Consider the following 25,004-nt stretch of genomic DNA (forward strand, 5'->3'; position numbering starts at 1 on the left):
GAATAGTTGGTTTCTTTAGTGAAATAGCTTGTAGCGTGTTGACTGATTCACTACCAACTTGTAGAGTTGATAATTGATTTTTAGAGTAAAGAAGTATGGCATTCGCTAAGAACCAGACTGGCCAAAAAGATGGCGTAATCGAATGTAACCTCAAAGCGAGTTTTTTTGCGCACTTCATACCATTCTTCTATAAAATAACCACGATTTTGATATGTAACTGATGCTGCTATTTAATACTTAAATAATGTAATAACTTTTGTTGATTTCAGCTATATATAGTATATATATTTGCAGCCCTTGCTTTCTTGAAATCACGTTGACTCAAGTGAAGATAGACTTCTTGACTTTAAGACTTTAATTGCTTTCCAGAACCTTTATTCAATTGCCACTTTGGTCAAAACTTTATAAAATCTCTTTGTTTTAATACTTTAAGTATTTTCAATAACCGCGAAGGTACCGATTTATTAAAAAATAATTGCCGGTAAAATATGAGTTGATATGCTAGACCATGGAAAATCGATTTGATTGAAAAAAATCGTATATACTCCAATTATATATCGGAAAACTATGAGCGCAGCTAAACGTGTGTGTTGAAAAACCGTTCATTGTGTTTGTAATGAAAAACACTATATCTACCGTGATATATTCCAGATTATTTTAAAAACATTCGAAGTGTTGTCGCGTATATTTCGAAGCACTCGCGTTCTTTTCTATATTTCTAAAAAGTCACCTAGGAAATTCTAAGTGACATATCGTGCATCCTTCAGTGTAATTTTTGAGAAAAATTTTATTTTATTAAGAATCAGGAAAATGTCGCGCATTTCGTACGTGCTCGTTATACTGGCCTGCTTGAGAGGCTTTTGCGCTGCAAGTTTTCAACTGAAAGTGGATATGCCAATATTGCCCGATATCACACCAATGACTGTACTACGTAAGTGTGCTGAGTTTAAAAATATAAAGCACTATTACAGCGTATATATCTGGATTCAGAAAAATATAAACAAAATTTATTATAAACTAGTGGAAAGTCCAAAAAATGAAGGCTTCTTGATAATTTTGTGCATATGACATTAGTCAAATGAAGCTGAAAGAAATGTTCAACGAAAGTCTGTTTTGTTTGACAAAAATTTCAACTAAAAGCTCATCTAGCTGCTTACTATGTTATATCAAAGAAGTGGGGGGTTTTTTTTAAAGAGATCTTCATTGTTCTTCAAAGATAAACTAGCAGAGATAGTAGAAATAATAACCCAATTTAATGCTTATTTGTTCAGAAAACCTAAAGCTAGAGACATATTGAGGTGTATCTTAGTGTGAGCCAAAAACTAACCCATCGAATTCATGGATTTCCTTTGCTAAAAAACAGTCTTTTTCGAAAAATGTTTTCTCATCTATATATATAAAAGCAAGTTGTGTTAGTTACACCATTTATAACTGAAGAACGGCTGAACCGATTTGGCTGAAAAAGTAATAATTTCAAATTACATGTTTGTAGGAATCATTTGAATATATGCGCACAATTTTAAACAGATTCTTCCTCAAAAATAATACAATTGCTAAGTATTTGGAATAGTAGAATAAAAGTGCAAGCGAATATGCAGTGAAATAGATTATAACTGGCTCAGTAATCAGTCGTTGAGTATGTATAATATTGTACAACGTGCATCCCAAAAGACTGATGTCATAACCTTTCCAGCCGACTTTTTTGTCTTTCCTCGCCAGAGAACCGGTTCATCATGACAATTGGACTTCAGTGGGAAATGATGGAGCTATTTCTCTATTGTCACATACCGACGCAAAAATTCGGTTTTATTACGATTAAAGAGCACTCAAACATTTCTAAAAATCAGTTATTCATTGTTTTTGTTGGATTATCAACTTGCGAGGCACTCAGTTTTCACAGAGCTTTTGCCTCTTTAAGCTTAGCAAATATCTTTTCATCGATGGATATCTCTGAGCCCAAATTCAACAGTATTTTCCCCAAAAAGTAATGCTTTATTTACACACAAAATGGTTTATGATCCATTTCTTTGTAAACTAACACAAGTTGCTTCACAAAAATGCTATATCTCATTAACTAATAGTTAAAATCCAACTAATAGAAATCATATAGATGGTAGTAGTAGTATTATCTTTGTATCAGCGGGTCTTCTAGTATTATATAAAAAAAGAAAAATTTTTTTTAGAATTTTTTTATGTTACTATTAATAAAGAACTTCTGAAATTTTGGGAAAAAAATATTTTAAATAGTTGTAATCAATTCCTTCGTCCAAGTCTTTAAGAATTGTATCTCCAAGACCTGTGTAAAATTTCATGAAGAACGGTTAAGTAGTTCCCGAGAAATCTTGCCAACCGACTTCAAAAACACAGTTTCGAGAAAAACGCGTTTAAAAGCGGCGCACATAGCCTCAAAGCTGTATCTCCGAAACTATCAAGCGAAACAACTCGAAAATTTAGAACAATATTCTAGGGTGTTGTAGAATTTAATAAGACAAGAAAAAAATTCGATTTTTTGAAACCCATAAACCCATGTTAAGAGCTTACAAAGTGAAAAAAATGTAACTTTTTTTAGTGCATTTAAATTAAATGAAAACATTTATTATTTTCCAAACCAACAATTGCAATGTTTAAATATAAATCAATTTGATACACTTTCTGTTTATAAGAAATTTGTCACGCACCTGCATATATCAATTTACGAATTTTGTAACTGTAACTAATGCGAATTGAAACAGTTTCAATAAAAATAGCAATTATTAGTGGTCTAATTGAATCATTTCCGGTATTTACAACCAGTTTGAATTGATATAAAATTAACATGAAAATAGCATTTGCAAGCTGGCAGTGTGCACACAAATCGCATGCGACAAAAATGGGACAAAATATAATATCATGCGATAAATTTAATAACATTTGAGACAAATGCATAGTATTATCCAACTAGGGGATCCGACCATGCGTTGCTGTGGCATACATTTAACACTATTATTCATTTATAAACTATTCATCGTCAGGGTCGAACCAAAAGGAGAAGGGTGTCAGATGAGGTGGCCAGTGTCATTGCACGCTGGGCATACTGCTGTGATATGAAAAATTCTTTCGGAGATTGTACCGTTGCTTTAATCATTGATCTGCCCTGGATTTCGTGAAGATATCTCGTCAAATTAAAAAGCTTTCCATGCAATATTTTAATTTTGATAATTTAGTTTGTATGACAGCTATATGCTATACTGGTACAAATGAGGAATGGTTTTAAGAGATAAAAATGTGTGTTTTAGAACGATTTCTCAAAAACTGAGGGAGTAGCTTGCGTATATTCAGAACCATCTGATCAAATCGCCACAATTTGACATTATTATTTATTTATATTACCTACTTTTCAAGGTCTTCAACGTTTCCTTCTGTCATTTTGTAATTGTGCCTAATTGTTTAAGAAACTCATGATAAGTCTTGGCAAACCTCTAGTCAATTTAGTTGAGAAAGAATTCTAATAATAAAGATAAAAAAAAATGTTACATCAGTTTCATTACCATTTTAGAGGTTATATCATCAGCGGAGAAGAGTAGTTTTTAAGTCTTGGAGGGTTTGCTACTCTTTCTTTTATGGAGAAATAAATTTTTTGAGAGAAATCAATGCTTGCCTTTCCCGACTTGTTTTGCGTGCTTCATAAAAAGTGAGGCCACATAGTGTACCAATTAGGCCAAACGACAATTTCAAAGCAACAAAACTGAAATCGCGAATTTAAATTCGTAATTGATCTAAAGTAAACATTAAAAGTATATGTCAATACTAAAACATACTAACGGCGTTAATTTTGTCTAAACCTAATTAAATTGATGTTAACGAAAGCAAAATCAGAAAAAAACCTAAACAATTAATTGAGAATTACGGAATTTTTATGAGTAAGCTTAAATTTAGATTCTGAATGACACACATACGTAATAACGTTTGAAACATGCTTAGAGCAATGCCAAGGCAATTATGTTGGCGATGTGACTTCGCCGATCCGAGAACGAGTAAACACGTGCGCGTATGTATGCATGTGTGCCAAGGACCTGTGTCACTAACCGCAATGACCACGACAATTAGAATTAGCAATTGAATGTTTTTGTTGTTACTCTCAAAAAGTATTAATGTCACCATTTAAGTTATTTAATTGCTAGCAATATATTATTGCTTAATGTTATTATTACTTACATTGTTTTCATTTATTTTAGCGCCTGGCATACCTACATGCGTGGGCACTAATTTAGATCTTAATGCATGCATTAAAAATGGACTGAAAGAGGTGAAACCACGTCTTAAGAATGGTATTCCTGAATTAAGCATACCACCGCTAGATCCCTTGGTCATAGCAAGTCATAAGGTGGAAATGACCGACGATTTCGCAAAAGGATACTTGAACGTACACAATTTGATTATAAAGGGCATAAGTGAGAGCACTGTGGAGAAGCTAAATCTTGAAATGTATGGCGATCACGTGAAGTTGCAAGTGACTACGAAATCGCCAAGCATTGAGAAACAAGGCACTTTCCAAGGCGAGTTGACGGCAGAAGGTTTGAATCTGCAACCCGAGGGCCAGTTCACTAGCAAATTGAGTAAGTGAAAGAGAAGAGAGAAATTAAGTGTGCACATTTACATGCTTTTCATATTGTTTATTATTAGCCGATTTGCAGCTGGACATCGAGGCCGAAGGTGATCTCACAGAGCGCGATGGGCATAAATACTTGCAATTGAAGTCATTTAATTTAATACCGCAAATCGGTGATTTGGAATTTGATGCCGACAATATAGTACCAGATAAAGGCATAAGTAAGTGTGAAAAAAAGTTTAATTTTTATTAAAAAAAAATAATAATTTATTAAAAAGATAGTAAATGATAATGGTTATATGTTAATTATTAGAAAAAGCTAAAATTCGCAATTTTTTTTTTAATTTTTAATTTTTTATTGATTTTTATTTTTATTTTTTTTTTAATTTTCAGTAGATTTTAGAATGTATTCCTACAAAATTTCACAAGAGATTTATGGAAAATTATTTTTTTAATTTTAGCACTATATTCTTAATTTCATTATTATTATCATTAATTCATTATAAATCGGACAAGATTATTCTACTTCAATTTTGATCAAAGCTTTTTTCCAAAAACAAGAAAAAAATATGTATAAAAAATAATAAATTTATACTCGAATAATTTTAAATAACCTTTAATTAACTGAACGAAATAAAATTAAAATTATTAAAATCTGAAAAGCCTGATAAATGAAATTTTGTTTACATATGAGAAGTTGTATTTATCGCTAAAAATTACAAATCATCGTTCTTAGATTATTTGTAATAATACTTTTTATCGATAATTATAATAAATTATTTATGTAGATATATACTAATCAATTTGTTAATTTTAGCTACGAAGCTGTGAAGTTTATCTAACGAAAAAATTATTTCCCTCCGAATTTCAGCGAAACTGGTATTTTTTATTTACAACTTTTAACCGATATTTTGTTTTAATTTTTGTTGTTATATTGAAGAGCTTATTTTGATATTTTGTCCTTTTATTTTCAATCGATATGCAAAATAATTTTTAACGTTTGAAGTAAAAATTGTTCTTCCTATGTTTCGATATTTCGCCCTTTTATTTTTATATCACATTTATCGACAACTTCATTTTAATTTTTTTACAAATACCTTGCCTTTATGATATTTTTGGTATTAATTTATTTTATGGTTTATCGATATATAATCCGATATATTTTCAAAATTATTTTTATCGATAAATATAAATTTCGCAGTTCTATGTGAAACTTTTCTTATCTAAAGCTCTATTTATCAAAGTAAGAAACGTTGATTTTAACGTAATTCCTTAATTAAAAAACAATTTATCGATAAATATCGCTTATTTATTATTTTCGATTTCAACGATATGAAATCTGATAATTTTTTTCTATCAAATGTTTGTCGAAAAACATAAAATTATCCCTCTTTTAATTTTTATCCCGCTATTATGGTATTTTCTATGTTTATTTCTTACAATTTTTATCGATATATAATTCAATATTTTTTAAAATAATTTTCATCGATAAATATATGTAAGTTTCTCAATACTATTGTACAATTTTCTTATCGAAAGCTTTTTTTATTAAAGTAGAAGAAATTTGATTTTAAGGAAATTCTTAAATTAAAAAATTTCCATAAATATCGCCTATCGATGGATATAAAATTATCTCCTTTTCAATTTTTACCTTGTTTTACTGGTATTTTCTATATTAATTTCTTTTAAAGTTTATCAATATATATTCCGATATTTTTCAAAAATTATTTTAAATTTATATCTATCGGTTGTATTTTTAAATTTTCTTATCGAAAGCTTTATTTTTCAAAATTAAAAATGTTGATTTTAAGAATAAAAAATATTTTATCGACAAATATTGTTTATTCATTCGTTTCAATTTCATCGATAAAAAATTAAATACTTTTTGCTTTCAAATGTTTATTGATGAATATAAAATTATATTTTTTTAGATTCTTAAGGTGTTTTTTATACATTTCATTTATATATTTTTTTTATTTTTCTTAAATTCTGTTATAGCATTCAGCTCACGGCATAACTTTTTTAAGCCAATTAAAAAATACAACAAACTCATAGAAAGTCTTTTTCTTATTTATTTTTAGATTCAGTTATTTTGGCTGTTATAAATGCACATTGGCGTCCATTCTATAAATTACTGGTAAAAGAAATGCGCACAACTTGGGAGCCAATTGCTTTGTTCGTAGCTAATGCATATTTGAACGCTGTGCCATTTGACTTGTTCATTGATACGCCTTAAGAAAGTACCTTACTAAAACACTTATTGATATATAATGCTTTTATAAATATTCTATAAATGTTTAATCGAATTAAATGTACACGTTGGTAATAAAGGAGTTCTGCAATAATAAATTAATTTCATTTCAGCTGGTACTCGTATTTAAAGTGTTAAATCCACTTGTCGATTATACAAGTCGGAATGTTTTGTTTGTATATATTATATAACGAATGTAGATACATATATTCGAAAATATTCTCAAAAAATTTTTAGTTTATCCAGCAAATATGTAGGCTTCCTCTTATATTTTGCGATTTGGCAACTCTAGGGCTGCAATCTGGCAACTTACAACTTTATCGTAAAGTTTGAAATGTTTGATGTTATACATACATATTCAGAATGTTTTGAAATACGAGCGCTATTTGCGTTGTTTACAGAAACTTGGAATATTCATCTCGGTGAAAAAGATGGAACTGAATGGCGAACATTTTTTCGTGATTATCACGTGAGCTATCGTGAGACTGGTCCAATATTCATACAATATTGCGTGAATATTTGACTGTAAATAAATTGTTCACATTGGACATGTCGCAAACCTGCCGCAGAATATTCAATTCTGAGTGATTCACAACCATTTGTTTGTCTGTTGTCTTTCAAGAAATCAGGAAAATAACTGCATTTTTGATCAAGAAAAACATTGATTTGATGAGTTATCCGTTGTATAGTCTTCACTTGGCACTAAATGACTTCTTTTATGCAGGTATGTGAACTCCAGCATGACTTCTAGTGCTGTGAATGGGCAAGCGCGCATTGCCGCTGAAGCCCAGAAGCAGGCGTGTCTTTGCAGCTTCGATAGTTGAAGGCCTCCCAAAAACTGCGAGCCTTCGATTTCCAAGTAATCGCTCCATAAGTGACAATAATTCTGACGATTATGGTATACAACCACCTGATGATAACTGGATTACAGCCCTGGGATCTGCGGTTAGGCGTCTGCGTATCATGAGGGATTGGCGGTTCTGAACAGTGTTAACTCATTTCATTTAGCAGCCTTTTCCTCCCTAAAGTTGAGTCTAATGTTAGACATAGGTATTTGACCTCTTTAGATATTTTCAACTCCTTGGCACCAAGTGTTAGGGAAGAGATATTTACTTTGAAAAAGGGATGGCGATTATTTTTGACGGGTTGATATTTTATCTTACCGTATTGCACTATGGGGCTGACAGTTCGAGAAGACTCCGGGAAATGTCTAGAGCACAGCACCAGGGAAACAATGGAGTAGCTCTTGTGCAATTATCTTGCATTGACAAGACTGCGCTGTAAGCATCTGGGGTCTTCACAGTATGATACACTAGAGGAGGTATAGAAAGCGAGGCCAAAGAGGCTGTTAAAATTTGCAGTCATCATAAAGGATGACTACTCCACATGGATCTAGTAACTGAACTCCAACTGGTGTCATAAAAGGCCAAACTGGTCAATGCGTGGCTCATTTGCCTACTAGACTAACTCATACTAACCTATGTAGATAACTGAACGAAAACATATATATTTAAAACACTTTTCACTTATCACACTCTCCCTACTTAATTTCCATTTATTGAGGGCTTAGAAGCCCCATTATTATTAACTGTGTAACAAACATAACCTTATTTAATTATTCCAAATAAACCACTTTTTATATGAAACAAATGCATTTGTGTAAGTGAGCGTAAGTGCCGTGTATTAAATAACATATAAATTGGTTTTACAATTATGTAACCTGCATACACGTACAAAAGCTGCATGCTGGACATATGGCCAATAATTGAGCATCGGATCGTGCTTTGAAATGCAGATATTTCAGATTGCGCTATGACACACAAATAAACCGCATATATTAATATGATATGTATACCGATTTATATGAGTATATGTACAGACATACATATATAATAGTTAGCCGGTTAGTTTTGTATGTTTGCAAGTAAAATCGCAAGACATTATAATCAAATCAATTTTGTTTTTATTGGAAGGTGCCATAAAACCAGCTGCAGCAATGCAGTGGCATTCAGAAGCCGGTCAGTTGTGGACGCGTCCACCCAGTGTTTTGTGGTGCATTTATTAAACGTTAAAAGCATACTAAAGTGTTTGAACTACATTTGGGATTTTCACAGCTCATGCACGCCTATAAATCATTTGAAAAACAATAAAGAATCAAACAACAGAAGTTCAGTGTTTAATAAAAGTACAAAAATGTATTTAAGACAAGTTTTGTGTCACGCGTGTGTTTTCGTTTTTTTATTCTGGGCCGTGCGCGCACAAGATGTGACCACAGCATCAACAGCAGCAACATCAACCAGTGGTGCATTAGAAACATCAGCAACAACAACAAGCACTACATTAGAGGGCGTTAGCACTGCTGAAATATCAAGCACCGCCAGCTCTGTGCCTATAAATACCCCTCCAACAACAATTTCTGTTAAAACGAGTGATGAGAGTGAAACAGTAGACAGCGCTACGAGTGCTAATGCAGCAGTGGGTGCTTCGAAGCCGAAGAAATATTTCACAGGTTAGAAAAAGATTAATAATTGATTTATAAAGTGAGTAAAATTATTTTACGAAAATGTAGGAAAAGTGTTGAAAAGCAATTTAGCAGAAAATTCGAAATTTAAAATGACTATTCAGGAGACATCCAAAATAATATTGGGTAGTCGATAAAGTATCACATTGTTACATACATTGCCGTGTTGAAAAGATGATATTTTAAGCTTCATTTAATCAAAAATTAATTTCAGGGAAGTTGAAAAAAAGTAACAGTTGTTCAAAAATGAGTGAAAATAATGAAAAAATTCGACTGGCTAACCTTAAATAAAAAATATACCTGAAACATTTGTTTTGTTACCTACAACATTGTATATTAAGTTCGGCGTGAACTCTCTCTGCCTGCCTATATATACATGATCTAATCCTTCTGTTTTCCAGACATCGATAAAAATTTTGCATACGTCCTTCTCTCGCCGAGAAGCTATTTTTTGCCAATATCTGTCCACTATAGCATATAGCTGCCATATAAACCGACCTATCAAAATCAGGTTCTTGTATGAAAACCTCTTTTATTTGGCAAGGTATCTTCACGAAATTCGGCATAGTTTATTATTCAAAGTAACGCTATAATTTCTGAACAAATTGGTCAGATCGGCGCACTATAGTATATATAGCCATACTAACTGACCCATAAAAATGCAATAAGGTTCTTGTATGGAAATGTTGCTTATTTGCCAAAATGTCTTCACAAAATTTACCATAGGCTATTGCCTAAAGCATTGCTACAATCTTCGAATATATTGATCTGATTAGAAAACTGTAGCATATAGCTGTCATATTAATTGGAGTCTAGTTATTGTATGTAAAATTTTTTATTTGACTAGATATGTTCCCTAAATTTGATATAAATTATAATCCATCGCAAGGCTATGATATCTGAAGATATTGTTTGGATCGGACTACTATAGCATATAGCTGCCATACAAATTGACAGACTAAAATTAAAAGAATAATATTTTTTTTAGTCTATAATAAATGTATCTTGGAAGGGTGTTATAAATTTGGTGCAGCCGAAATTAATGTTTTACTGTTTTTAAATTCAAATCAGCAGTTTTGTAGCACTTTTTTAAATTCAAATCCGTTGTCAAGCAGACGAACAGTACGATTGCCACACATGTATGTATATATTTTGTAGTCGGAAAGTCTTTTCATATTTCTAATCAAGCTTGAACCTATTTTTATTTATAATAATAAATAAATAAACACTGTACCATTTTGGGACCACTTTTTGCTATATACGAAATACTTTTTCGACTACTCAATATTACCTACAAATAACCACGACCATCACTTATGATATTAGATATTTCTGTGCGCTTTTAAGTCTAATTCTACCATGAATGCTTAAAAACATTACATATAAACTAATTACAAGCACATAATTATCAAATTACTAATTCGCCGCACACCGTGTCGTATGAGTAACCTCCATTGCTGCTAACCTTACATGACCTGTTTCGATACATCAGATGCTTTATGCTATATTTACTGATTTTGATTATTGCTGAGCATGAAATATTGAAATAATTTTGCCTAAAATAAAACTATAATTAAAAAAAAAAAATTAAAGAAAAATACGACAAAAGTATATATTAGAAAAAAAAGCGTAGTATTGACGGCTTTGTTAGTGTAAAAACAATCAGAATCAATTTATTTACATATTGCAAAATAATAATTCGACCTCCACACAATTCAAAATCAAATGCGATAATTGATTTCAGCTTTTAACGGACAAGTTCTTAATTTCATGCGCGCTGTAGCGCAAGTATGTGTATATGTACATATGTATTTATTACATATGTGCTCAGCTGTAACCATTAGCACGACTTATTTCTACTCAGCCAACCGCGTGCGTGTGTTGCTATTAGTTACTTACTTACATTGTACCCACTAAACCGCGCAACAACAACAGCACTATCACTTGTAGCGCGTCATAATCGCAGCAGCCATTTAAATGAAGGTCAGCCGCTTCGAAGACAGCATTTCATGCGCACAATTGTGTGACCTTTGATATGTGCTGATTACGTGCCTACTAACTAATTCACAATTATCCATTCTAAGATCACTTCGTACACAGATGAATTTATGATATTGTTGCAGAGCAAATTGCGTAGGCCTTTTCGTTCTGCGCAAGTTAATAACGCGAATACTAGTTCATTGTTGTAATTATAAATGTACATATAAGTGTGTGTTTGCTTGAATATTATAGTGCTTAATTTGCGCTGAAATAATACGCTAGATGTTGTTAGCTTTTTCACATATATATTTACTAAAGTAGCGCTGATAAGTTTAGACTAAATTTATGACTCATAACATTGTATTATATTATAGTTGTAAGATAAAATGTGAAATAATGAAAGTGAATAAGCTCGAAATGTTTTCTGTGAAGATATGCACAGACCAGTTTAGTCTTTTGCGAGACCAGATGGAGTTCAGTTGCTAAGTAAGAGCAATCATCGTTTGGGATGACTGCGCTTGACACGAATTTTAACAGACTCTGTAGCCTCACTATCGATATATCCTTCCTGCGCTACAAGTGCGCAGTCTTCTCGATTTGCTAGCATGTTCTTCCGAAAAACAACGTTCAAAGCTCGCATTCGTCACAGGGAGTGTACGGTAGTCCGTAACACTGACAATGATCAAGTTCAACTTTACGCTTCCAACGTGCATCGACGTTGTCAGTATTCCAAAGGCCTTTGAATTTATTTATTAATAAGATTTTCCATTTCTTTGGTTTTTAAAGCACATACTTTTTCTGGAAGCAGCAAAGTTAATGCTCTTCTAGAAAAGCGGATTTTCAAATCTTCGCCTATTTATCCAACAGAGGCATGTAAATTCAGACCCTGCAGTATTTTCACGCAGGCATTTTAGTGTTTTATTTTTCGGTACTGGTTTCGGAACATTACAAGTAGCGTTTCTATCATATCTGATGCCTTTGCCAGATCGATTGATTCTTTCTGAAGAATCACACTGAGCTAATGAGTTAGAGATAGAATATCACATAGACAAAAAATATCAATTCTAAATTGAAATTTGCACATGGCTGCGATGATGTCCCTCATTCAATCTCTGAATCCGCCACTGGTATATAAACACTTAAATTAGGCATCTGAAAAAGAAACTTCGCTTCCACATTACATTCACTCGCACGAAATTTCCGTATACCAGTTAGTGTGTTCCTTTTGATTGGCAAATGTTGATTTTCTCATGCTAGTTCAAGAAATCGGCGGCTAAAGCATATTGGAATACCAAAAAGTTTACGGAGGTGCTGCTCCAAGTAAAAAATTAGTTTCGCTATTAACGGCCACCCGGGTGAGGAAGGCCGAAAACCCGCAACGACGGTGGAATGGAATGGTTGGAAATGTTCGTCGACGAAGATCCATGTCAAATGAAACAAGAGCTTGTTAAAGCATTGGTAGTCGCCAGCTAAGCCATTTCAAAGTGACTATATGTGCTTATGACTGCAATGCAAGGACAGGTACAAAATAGTAATTCTGCTACATGACAACATTCGGCCTCACGTTGCCAAACCCGTTATAATCTAACTGAAAAAGCTTAAATGGGAAGTGATACCTCACCTGCTATATTTCCCAGATATTGCACTGACAGTAATGTTAATGTCAAAATCATCAAATGAAAATTTGTTCAGAAAGTTTTATTACCGCTTGTCATTAATGTACTGTCTGGGTTCAGAAACTTAAAATGTTAATAATTTTTTTTTTGAAATATTTGTTTCTTAGTTTTAGGTATGTTTTTTTATAGCCACTAGCTCGACTTTTGAACAAAAAACCACAAGATTCGAACGACTATAAAATGGAATCAAAACGTAGTTAAGAAAGGCAGATTTTATACCTATAATTGTACTCATAAGAAAGCCATTTATTCCCAATTTTTCAGTATTATTCAACAGGGCTTTATGTTTTATTGTCCATTCAGCTTTAAATCGTGATCACAAAAAAACAATAAGTTTTATAATAAAAGCGAAGGGATTTATATAAAATCCAAAACCTTATGAAATTAGCATTCTATACATAGATCGCAAATCTTATTCTTCTACTTCTACTTCTGACGATGTCATTGTCTATTCGAACACACCATATAGCTATTTGTTCGTCGGGAGAGACTCTACTTTTCAATTGCCTACTCAGTTCGAAGTAGCATCTTTTATCGATAGTGATTCTGTGTTGGTTTCTAAAGAGCCAACGTTCCAAGACGAAATTGTCTACGACTTCAAATTTATGACTGTCAAAGTGCAAGTTCTGGTGTGACAAATGTTTGTATGATGTCAAGAGACATTTTATCTTCTCCTCGTTTGCAGATCACCACCTTAAAATGATTATAAAAAGAAATAAGTGAATAATGCTGATTTCATTGAGGAAATTGAATATTTTAATTGCTTTCACATTTTACTAATTTCTTTTCCCTATTATTTATTTATTTTCCAGTTGGCGATCTACCCGTTTGCAAACAAAGCAGCCCCGAATTCAATGACTGCGTGAAAAATCTCGTACAAAAGTCCTTGCAACGGCTGAAAAACGGCGATCGCGATTTGAATATACCGATAATCGATCCTTACAAGCTAAATCGCACGACATTTCAGTATACCAGTGGCACCATACGCGGACGCATAATTATGCGTGATGGGCTCACATATGGGTTCTCGAAAACGGAAATCAAATCGCTCGACTTAAAAATAAACGGTGATAAAGTTTCTATGAAATCGCTCTCATATGTGCCAGTGATAAATATCGTGGGCAATTACAAGGCAGAATTAATACTAAACAATATACAATTGCGGCCCAAGGGTGTCTTCAATGTGTCGCTGGGTGAGTTGCTATATTTGAGGAATGTGAATTTAATGCAATATTTTGTTGTTGTTGTTATTTGTAGTGGATGTGAATATTGACCAAACACATGAGGGTACTTTCTACGAAGCGGATGGTCATCGTTTTGTGCGCATGCGCAGATTCGACGCTGAACCGAAAGTTGGCGACTTTAAGCTGTCGGCTACTGGTGTGTTTCCCGATCCAACATTGAGTGAGTGAAATTATTTATTAAATTAGGAATGTATTAAATATAATCTTTTTTTTTTTGCAACACGTCAATACTGGGGACCATTGCTGCTGCAACAACTCAATGATGTTATGTCTGTTGTGCCATATGATATTTTTGTTGTTGATTAATATTTTTAGAAAGACAGCGGTTTTTTAAGTTGTATCGTTCGGTTGTTGTGTAAATTATATAGAAGCAGAGCAAGTTTGGCGTTTAAGTCTTTTGTAAAAAATTTCACTGGTAGATGTGTGTGGTTGGGTATGTGTGCAAAATGAAAAAAATCTGGAGAGTATTAAGTGGTTGCTAATATAACGACTTTGATATTTTAATGCAATCGCATTTTTTTATTTTTAATAAAAAAGAAATTCAAATGATAAGCGTTTTTGTTGAGATTCGAGAGATGATCATAGTCACGTGTGTATAAACACGAAACACTGTCACGAGTAGGTAGTAAGAACTGGTACTCATTCAAAATGCATGCTTAGCAGTAAATAATATGATTAAAAATATGTGTGCATATATAATATATATATATGTGTGTAATGTGTGTGTGATAAGCCGATTCGATTTAGACCGCTGTCATTCTTTACATACGTGAATTAGAACGTCAGTTTGTGAAATATTGATCTGAAATTTTGCGTTCGTTCTTGGCTTCCCAAGAAGCTGTTTATTTGCTAGAATCACCAATATCGGATCAATATAACATATAGCTGTCATACATACTGATCGTTTAAAAACCGGTTCTAGTATGGAAACCTCTTTTATTTGACTAAATATTTTAATGAAATCTTGCATAAAGTATAATTAAAGGCAAACCTATAATTTCCGAAGAAACTGTTCAGATCGGCCGCCTATATATTAGAGCTGCCATACAAACCGGCTGGTCAATAACAAGTACTTGTATGAAAAACTTTTTTATGTGACAAGATATTTTCACAAAATTTGGCGGAAACTATTGTTCAAAGTAACACTACAGTTTCCACAGAAATTGTTCAGATCGAACCACTATAGCATATAGCTGCCATACAACCGACTTATAAAAATCAGGTACTTGTATGACAAACTTTTTTATTTGACATGATATTTTCACAAAATTTGGCATAAACTATTGTGCAAAGTAACGCTACCATTTCCATAGAAATTTTCAGATCGAACCATATAGCATATGGCTGCCATACAAATTTAACGATCAAAATCAAGATGAAAAGATTATCTTTTTATGACATAAGCAATGTACCTGTGAAGTGTAGTATAGCTTCGGTTCAGGCGAAGTAACTGTTTCTACTTGTACACGCTTTTCCAATTCCAACAATTTCATGTTCATATATATATATTTATTTTTTCATTTGTAACTACAAGTGTTCTTAGACAGCTGTCAATTACAATTGTCTGGCGCACTTAATGCCCGCATATATGTACGTTGTTTGCTTCGGAAATTACTTCAAATTTAATTAGCAATTAAGCATGCAAAATCATTTACGTATTCTGTATACATATTGCCACACTTTTTGTTTGTAAGCTTTCATTTACATATTTTACTAGCTTCTTATGAGGGCACATAAAGTTTGGATATTAAAATTAGATTGTGCACAAATTGTTTAAAGATAATAATTTAAAGATGATCTGAATATGCTCCCGTAATTGCAATATTGATATACTAATTGTAAGTAAATCGAATAAAATAAAAATTATTCTCTGCCCTACGGATAGTGCAGTCGGGCATCAAAATTCAATAGTATAAAATTTCCTCTGCGATTATATACATAATTTTATAGTATATGTATGTGCGGTACATAGGAGCATATACGCTGTGTTCATATTCAGCGTTTCGTGAATTTTACGGTCATGCACTTCTGGCAACATTCGCGTGACTTTTTCTTAAACTTTGCAATCTATACTATTAATAAGCGAGTCACGTTTCACCTTGAAAAATGGTAAAATGGTAGAAAAGGTAATTTTTGCAGCTGTATACATACAATTATTTGCGTATACATAGGAGTGAACCTTAAATATTTTTTTTTTAATATATACTCTTTTTATTAATGTTTGGGTGAACTACTCTTCAGTGGCTTTGAGATGTTCGGAACTTCAGTTTGTTAAAGAAATTAAATGCTCGACAAGCGGTTAGTCGTTTATCTAAAGAACTTTCATGAGAAGCATACTTATATTATTTCAAACTTGCCTAAAGTTTAGGGTTCCGAGGGCAATCTTGCATGGTCTAGATAGATAGCAGAACAACGTAATTTTTTTCCATACAGAATATTTAGAACGTATTTGTCTTACCCCTATATCACATTTTGATTTAATGTTTATTGCCTTTTATTATTAAAGTTTGTACTTCTGTTACAAATTTAGCTAAGTTTGGTACTTTCTGAGTTCCTAACATGCTTAGAGTTTGCTATTCCAAAACCTTCAGGATTTTTTATGAGAAATGCGTCGAAAAAGTCAATGGCATATAAACACCAAATCCGTCTACTAACCGAATATCTTGAGAATTATTTATATTAAGAATAATAGCGCCAGTTACCCATTTCATGTTCTTGCGATAAAGTTTTTAATGATATATATGCTGAATGATTTACAAGTAAATGTATCGGCTTACTGTAAGCGTTAATAGCAGAGCAGTTCAACTCAGGCCACTTACATCCTAATCAGTCTCTGAGGGTCATTATATTTATAATGAATCAAGAGAAATTTTTGATCACATTAAAGGATTATGTCAACATCCAAAAGAATAAAAATGTTCATGGAAAGACTTGTTGCACAATTTCTGTAAGTGTTCCTGAAAAAACTGTATGCATTTGTCATTGAGATCATACAAGTTTTTAATATTGAATTTACGTTCACGTTTCACACTCGAAAATATTTATGTGTAACTGCTGTACCATTATGCCTCTATCTCCTTTTAATGACAACCAATATATTGAGTAGTCAAAAACGTATTTTAGTATTTCTAATCAAATTTCATCCTATTTTTCGTTTTGTATTTATAAAAAGCTCTAATGAACAAATAGGTATCATTTTTGTCGACCACTTTTTGCAATTTGCTTCTAGAGACACTATTCTATCAGTGTAAAACTTTTCTGATTTCTCGACGAAAAACTGCGACAAGTAATTACAGGGTTTGCTTGAAGCTAACTTAACTCCATTACGGGAGTTCTGCATTGACCAAAATAAATTGTAGTAAGATGGTGTAAGATCAGGGATAAGCTTACGAGGCGACAATCTTGGCTTTGCAATCATTTGTTGAGCTTCACCAAGCTTAGACCATGATCTTTTTCGCACATTATTGTCGTATTTGATCTACTTTGCGTCTCCTGTTATCATTCGCTTCAGAAATGGTTTGATTTAATTTCGGTTTAGCAAAGAGAGGGTCCATTAATATTCTCACAGACAATTCATGTGACACCCAAACATCGAGCTTCTTTTTGTAGTCAGCCTTTTCTAAATGGCTTAAAAACGATGAATGTTAAGTTCATTAGCATTGTCATGGCAGCTAATGTGATGGCCCTTTCTATCTTTTTGAATCGTTGGTTGAACAGAGCGAGGTGCATCTTTCACATCGAAATTTTCAGAACGGAAGCAAGCGACAACCATTGTTGTGCTACACAAACTGATCACAGAATCGTCTCCGAAAAATTCAAAAATTTCATTAGTGCCTTGCATGGCATTCTTCCCTTTTTATATAAAATAAATAAAAATTTCTAAATTATTAATTTCTAAATATAGAGAACTTCTTCACTTATTTTTGAACAGCCGGAGCAGGAAGTTTTTAACTTTCCCCAATTTATTTCCAACATTTCATGTACAATGTAATTGGTAGCACTAGAGATATACGAAGATTGAAGATTCCCTGCAATATATAAAATATTGTGGCCAAAAATTTAATCAGTTTTACTACAATAGTGTCTGAGGATTATTAGTTAAAAGTGTATTTTATATTAGAGGCAATGCGATATTATATCTGCATATACCATAGTGGGATCTAGGCACTGGCAGCATACCTGTCAGCATACCTGTAAGTTATTGAAAGCTTTTTATTAATGTAAAAATAAACAGATGTTATATTCATTTCAGTGGTTTTACCCGACATACTCTGTTTATTTAAAAGTTGCACTCACGTTGCAATTGGTGTAAATATTATTTCATTAATGTTTGCTAAGTGAAAATAACAAATATTACCAAAGTAAACTTGCTGAGTCATAATTGTAGGCTGTCAATTGCGATGTGTGGAAAAATTAAATTTCAACAGCTTCATGAAAACGTAAGCAAGAAAACCTGTTTGAAAACAAAATCATTAGCCAAGATAATTAACATCGGTAGAAATTGAAATAATAAGTATGTTACAAAAACTAGTTTTTGAGATAGTACTTTTATTTTTATACAATATGTAAAAAAATTTTGACCTTAGATATATAATTAGAAATCGTTAAAATTTGACATATTGACAAACTTACTCCACGTTTTTGTTTAATTTTATTATTAGTTAATTTAGTTTTTTATCAATAAAAATTCGAAAATCGCTGTCAGATAATAACCAGTATATAACAATTTTATAACCAAAACTCAAATTTTGTTTCACTTTGAGTGGTAAACTCATGAAAAATTATGTTAATTTATTGTGCATTGTAGATGATGATATATAAGTTGCAATTATGGCAAGTGAGTAGAGAATCCTCAAATCATATTAGATGCTCTTCATTCATACCTGATTATAGTTTATGTTAAGAAGAGAAGAAATTGGAGAAACAGCAGTTGTCTCTATGGACCCCTGAAAGTTACTTTGTGATTAAACAGAAATAAACCCAGTTAACTACCTGACAAAGAATATTTATTCGCTCTCATTTCTTTAAACTGAATACTAAAATTGACCCAGCAAAAAACTGTAGTTTTAGGTATTATAATAAACACCTTCATTATCGCCTAAAAATAGACTACTATTAAGTCAATATAAGTTTGTCAAGTCTTAATCCAATTTTTCATCCGTATGTTATAAGCCTCAGGTGGGGTTACTTTCAGTATCTTGACGAATTTTGGTTTTTCTGTTGCGGTTAAATTTTGGACTGTCAGTCCCTAGATTGCTGTATAGTTTCGACCTCATATTTATAAGTGCTGTCAAGCATCCTTTTAAGAAGCTTTATTGAATGTAATTTTTGCAAAATATTCGGGTGTTCCTAAATGTGTTGACAGGATTCAGAAGAGATACTGAGATCCTCTATTATTTCTCTGAGGTCAACATGACAATTATCGATGTTGATTTCATTAACAGAGATGGATGGACGACTCGGATGAGACACCTTTGATGTAATTTTTGCAAAAGTTTCAGGGCTTCATACCCAAAACATTATTTAAATGTGTTGTCACGATCCATAAGAGATGTTGAGACTCTATGTTATCTTTTGACAACACGAAAATTTCCGTTGTTCACGTCATTAACAGGGACGACTCGGATGAAAGACATTTTCGATCACTTCACAATCTCACTGAATGATTGCAGTCACTCAAATACTTGTAATCGTGTTAAAGTAAGTTGCCAAAACTCGTCTCCGTCATTTTCAACGTCACTGGGACATTAGGTTTTCAAGCAAACTCGTTGTTATTTTTTTCTTAGTATCATTAGCCAAAAAATACTTTTAATTCTAATCAAAAAGCCGCCAAAGATACAGTAATTTCGATATGGATATTAAACTTTATAGACCTAGCTAACGCTAGGTTTGAAACTCAAAGGGTGTATTTTGTCCACAGAAACTGACAGAAGACTTTTTAAGTTCCTTCATTTTCGCTCCATTAGGAAATTTATAAGTCCTCCTTTCTATATTGCACTAGACTACTACTACTAAGTAGAAAAACTAAGTAGAAAAAATCCCTATTGGCATTCAATAGAAGAGACTGCAAGAACATGATTGGAATACTAACTGGTCACTGTCTGGTGGCGACACACGTCCGCAGAAAGAGGCTGATAAATCAGAAGACTGCAGGAACCTGGGAAACAATGGAGATCTCCTGTACACTTGTCCGACTTAGGCAAGATTACGCTGTAAGCATCTGGGAGGTCCGAAGGATTTATCGATAATGAGGCCACAGAGAATGTTAAAATTTGCGTTAAGCGCAGGCACCCAAGGACGACTATTCCTCATGGACATAGTAGGTACTCTATCTGGTATCAAAAATGGCCAAACCTGGTCTATGAGTGGCTCATTGGCCTACCATATAATATAAAAATGTTGTAATACGTACAATTAAATAATGTTATATGACGAGCTATGACTTAACGTTGAAGCACTACATTTTTCCATTGACTTTGACTTGTGTTTAAACGAGTTCACATATATATGATATTAGAGTATAATAGATTTTTGAATATTAACTTAGGCATATTTACACTGATTTATAGCATCCCTTATAACATTTACTGGTTTTCCTTAATAATTTGTATTATTATCTTTCCAATGTAATCGTTTGCTCAAGCACTTGCATCACTCACTGTTGTAAGCATTTGTTTTTTGTTTTCTTCGTGTTCGCAGCCACTCGTGTTATTTGCTAAGAAGCACTGGGTTTTTTGTATAAATATAATATTTTTTAATTGTCCACTGTACTTTCGACTTTCGATGCTATCGCAAATGTAAGTAATTGTAATCTAACTTCTGATTTAAGACCGTAAACATTTGATGCTCTTGGTTGTTAATTGACTTTTATGGCTTGTTAGTGCATCTGCGGGAGGTGAATATTTTTGCATAAATTACAATATAAAGGAGGTGTCTCGCAAGCGTTTTGTTAATATTTGATTTTTCATTTTGAATTTGATGTCAACTGCATTTCTAACGAAAGAAAGGCAATAAAGCGGCATATGACGATTGGACTTGTTCATGGTTATTTTGCGACTGTGATATTAGCTAGTTTTGTTTTGTAGGATTGTTTGTGTTGTAGGCAAGGGGTGTAGTGGTTAAAGCAACATAATTTACTAAAATGACAAAAATTGCTGTATGTGCCGGAAAATTTTTTAACTTAAATTCGAAGATCTCTTGGCACATCAGTTCCATAGTTTTCTTTCAGATTTCTTGAGTGGTGTCTAACCCATATTGAGAGCTTATTTCACAGCTAGCCCACTAGGAAACTCTATACTTCCAAAATAGAACCGTATATACATATTATATATATATATATTCGTGTATAATCTAGCACTTCAATTCCACTATGATCCTCAACAACAGTGTAATCAAAAATTGCGAAAATTTTCGAAACCGCCATTATGTAATAAGCCAATTAGTAGCTTACCAAAAATACTTGAAACAATGACTATCGTTAGAACTATTGCGAAAATTTAGAAAAAAATGGTTTTATAAAGAATAAATCATGTCAATTGAATGCAGCAATCATAATTAGCCTGCAATTAAATTAGTCAGTGAACGCCAAACTGTGACGAAATGACACAAAAAAAAGTACAATAGCACAAACAAAACTGTTGCTAAATCGATTGTCCGATGCAAAGGCAAAACAAAAGCAATACAACATAATGAAACTATCTAATTAATTTATTAGTAATCATTGTTTAACGTAAGTCAACTGAGATGCACAAACAATAAAAATGGAAGAACGTTGTAAGCATGCAAATACAGACATAAATTAATATAAGCAGTTTGAGGGTATGTGTACCCAATAGGAAAACGTGAACTGGTTATAGTATAAGGTTATATATTTATTTAAATATTTTAAAAATGGTAAAAAATGATTCAAAAATTCAAAAATTAACAAAAATATTTCAAAAATTAAAAAAAAATATTTCAAACATTATAGAAAATATTCTAAAAATATTTAAAAAAATATAAAAAAATATTCTAAAAATATTTCAAAAATTATAAGAAAATATTCTAAAAATATTTCGAAAATTTAAAAAAAAAAATTGGTTCACCTTCGGGGACCGTAGAGTCATCCAGGACTACAGTTATGTGAAAAAAGCGTATACATTAAATTAAGCAAGCTTGCAATTAATGCATTAAAAAATTTCTATATACAAAAAAAAAAATGGAAAATTAATTTAAATTCCAAATCCTGAATTGAAAAATACAAAGTATTCATCTGAAGTTTTCGCCCAGAACTCGCAGAGAGCAATTATATTCTATACTTTAAAGAAGTAGTCTGCCAAAGAGGGCGTGGAACGTGCCCTAGGTGATTTGTTGTACATATTTTTCAAATCTTTGAAACTAAACCAAACTTGCTGATAAGAACTTTTTAGCATAACTGAGAAACGGGATATAATTTAATAAAAACCACGCCCACTTTAAATACATTCAATGGTACATACATATGGTTCTTTTACAAAAATGAAGTTATTGAGACTTTGACTTGAGAGTATACATATTGAAACTCTTTATTTAGACTTTCCTTACTTGTTAATTCTGTTTCCGGGATTAAATTATTGCAGTAAAACTAAAACAGTGCTAGACCCGATTTTCTTACAGGGTTCGTAAAGATCTTTGGACATATGAGCAAATAACAGCTGCGACTAAATATTTGCATATACTTAATGGTGTGTGTGTGTGTAAGTGTGGAGCTTCCGTCAGTTATGCATGCTTTATGTTAAAATAAAATTTGCCGCCATAACCCAATAGGCATTTGAAGTAGTCAAGTGCATTGAGAGCTATAATGAAAGAGAGAGTCGCCAGAATTTGAAGAAAAGAACGTACACGCACTTGAATTAAAATATAGAAAAATTCCTTAAATAAATGAGGAGCAGGGATTATATAATATAAATAATTGTTTGTCTTTCTAGATTCACTCTATATCAGATTCCTGCTCCTCATTACTATGATAATACATATGTGGAAATATTATAAGTGGCTCAAAATGGCAGTTGGATGGATCTACTTGAATTTTCCTTACTTTTATGCAGTCTATAGTCAAACTTTCCTCTAATAATTTGGCTTATCTATGGGGTTAGGCAAGTTCAGATTCAGAAAACCCATAACTTTGACAATTTCTTTTGCCAGTAAAGAAAAAAATCATTGAATTCTTTTTTGGAAACTTCGGTGTTCTTTAAAAATAAACTTTAAGAAAGATACGTTATGAACTTTATTTGCAGTTTAGTTTTTTATAGACTCATTTACCACAGATCGCAAATTTGTTCAACTTCTCTGATGAGCTATGTGAAGACGCTTTAGTTTAGTCTCAATTTCCAAAACTGGTGTAGCTTAAAGCATATTCTGTAGACAAAGCTTTTCCACTTATGTATAATAAAATATGTATAAGGGCATTAAATGTCTTTCCTTGTCTCCTTGTAGTTACTCTTCTGTCACTGAAATCAGAATCTTTGCTCCAACTCCATTATATTAGATCTGGTAACAAAAAATCCATTACATTTTATATAAATGACTTTAGTTTTTTGTACCTAGTGTTAGAAAGATAGAAGAACTTCACAGATCGTTAATAGACGTTTTACAATTACCCAGTGATTAAGAAGACAATGTAAGCTACTAAAATATGGAGAGCGTTTATGGTTCTCATACTGTAAAAACAAAATCATGGGTAATTTCGACAGTGTTGCCAATTCCGTTGGGGTAATAATATTTTCAAAAATGTACTATGATAACGTTAGCAAAATACTGTCTTGATGGACTGATAGTGAGCCTGTGTAAACGGTGGCTGGCCTGGCTTAGCTCTATACTGTCAATAATGCGGACTAATTTTGTTGGTGAAAAGTTCTCCTTCAAAGAAGCTTGTGCATATCGATGGTCCCAGTTTTTTGCCAGTTTGTATCTATCAGCACCCGTCCGGCTCACGACAGTCGGGTGGTCCGGTCGAGTAACCGGTACTATCTCGGATTCTTTATTTGGTCAAAACTTACAACTGGGCAAAATTCTGCCGTTCCAACAACATCAAAAACAAGGTTTTTATGAGAGTGGTGCCATGAAATTACTTTCAAAAGGGAAACCAATCATTCCAACTACATTTGATAAAATCAATTTTAACCAGTTTTAATGTAAAAATAATTACTGCACCCTATAATATGATCTTTACATATTTTATAAGATGTTTGAGAGCCAAAATTCGATTAGAAACAGACTGTTTTTACCAGTAAATTTAGCAGCCAGCTCCTTTTCTATCTACTTTTATTGATTATTTTTGTACCAAATATTGTTCGAAAATTATGGATTTTCAATTTAGGAGAACTTAAAAACTAAAGTTTTCCAAGAAGCGTGAAAATGTTAGGTAGTCGAAAAAGTCTTTTCGTATATTTCTAATAGATGTCGTTGCAATCGTATACCTCCAGTGCTACCAATCATATGTATCATACCATATAGTTTTGGAAAGGAGAGATTTTCAGCTTCCTTTAACCAAAAATTAAATTCGGGGAATATTTCAAGGTTTATGGGGTATTATATAATATTGGCTACCCAAATTACCTGTACGTATCTAAATATAAGTATAACTACGTACATACAAAAATAAAAATTTTGATAAATTCAAAAAATCACTCTCACTGCGTACCTGTTTTGCATAAACAAACAAGCCGGCAAATGTTTTCGAAGTTACAAAGTTAGCTGAGTGAAAAAACTAAACCAAAAAATATAT

At 32.5% G+C, this 25,004-nt stretch overlaps 2 protein-coding genes across 2 annotated transcripts; both read left to right on the forward strand.

The window, feature by feature from the left end:
- The first annotated feature begins 643 nt into the window (after positions 1-643).
- LOC108967831 lies at positions 644-6,941 on the forward strand. The gene is made up of 4 exons (XM_018931455.1): positions 644-931; positions 4,215-4,595; positions 4,663-4,809; positions 6,670-6,941. The coding sequence occupies exons 1-4, from the start codon at positions 811-813 to the stop codon at positions 6,822-6,824; spliced, it is 804 nt and encodes a 267-aa protein (XP_018787000.1). The 5' UTR covers positions 644-810; the 3' UTR covers positions 6,825-6,941.
- A 1,913-nt stretch (positions 6,942-8,854) lies between these two features.
- On the forward strand, positions 8,855-14,730 carry LOC108967908. Its single transcript, XM_018931584.1, has 4 exons — positions 8,855-9,348; positions 13,829-14,209; positions 14,274-14,420; positions 14,576-14,730. The coding sequence occupies exons 1-4, from the start codon at positions 9,033-9,035 to the stop codon at positions 14,617-14,619; spliced, it is 888 nt and encodes a 295-aa protein (XP_018787129.1). The 5' UTR covers positions 8,855-9,032; the 3' UTR covers positions 14,620-14,730.
- The last annotated feature ends 10,274 nt before the right edge of the window (positions 14,731-25,004 follow it).

The sequence above is a fragment of the Bactrocera latifrons genome, unplaced genomic scaffold (assembly GCF_001853355.1).
Source record: "Bactrocera latifrons isolate USDA-ARS-PBARC rearing strain unplaced genomic scaffold, ASM185335v1 scaffold_2, whole genome shotgun sequence".
NCBI lineage: Eukaryota > Metazoa > Arthropoda > Insecta > Diptera > Tephritidae > Bactrocera > Bactrocera latifrons.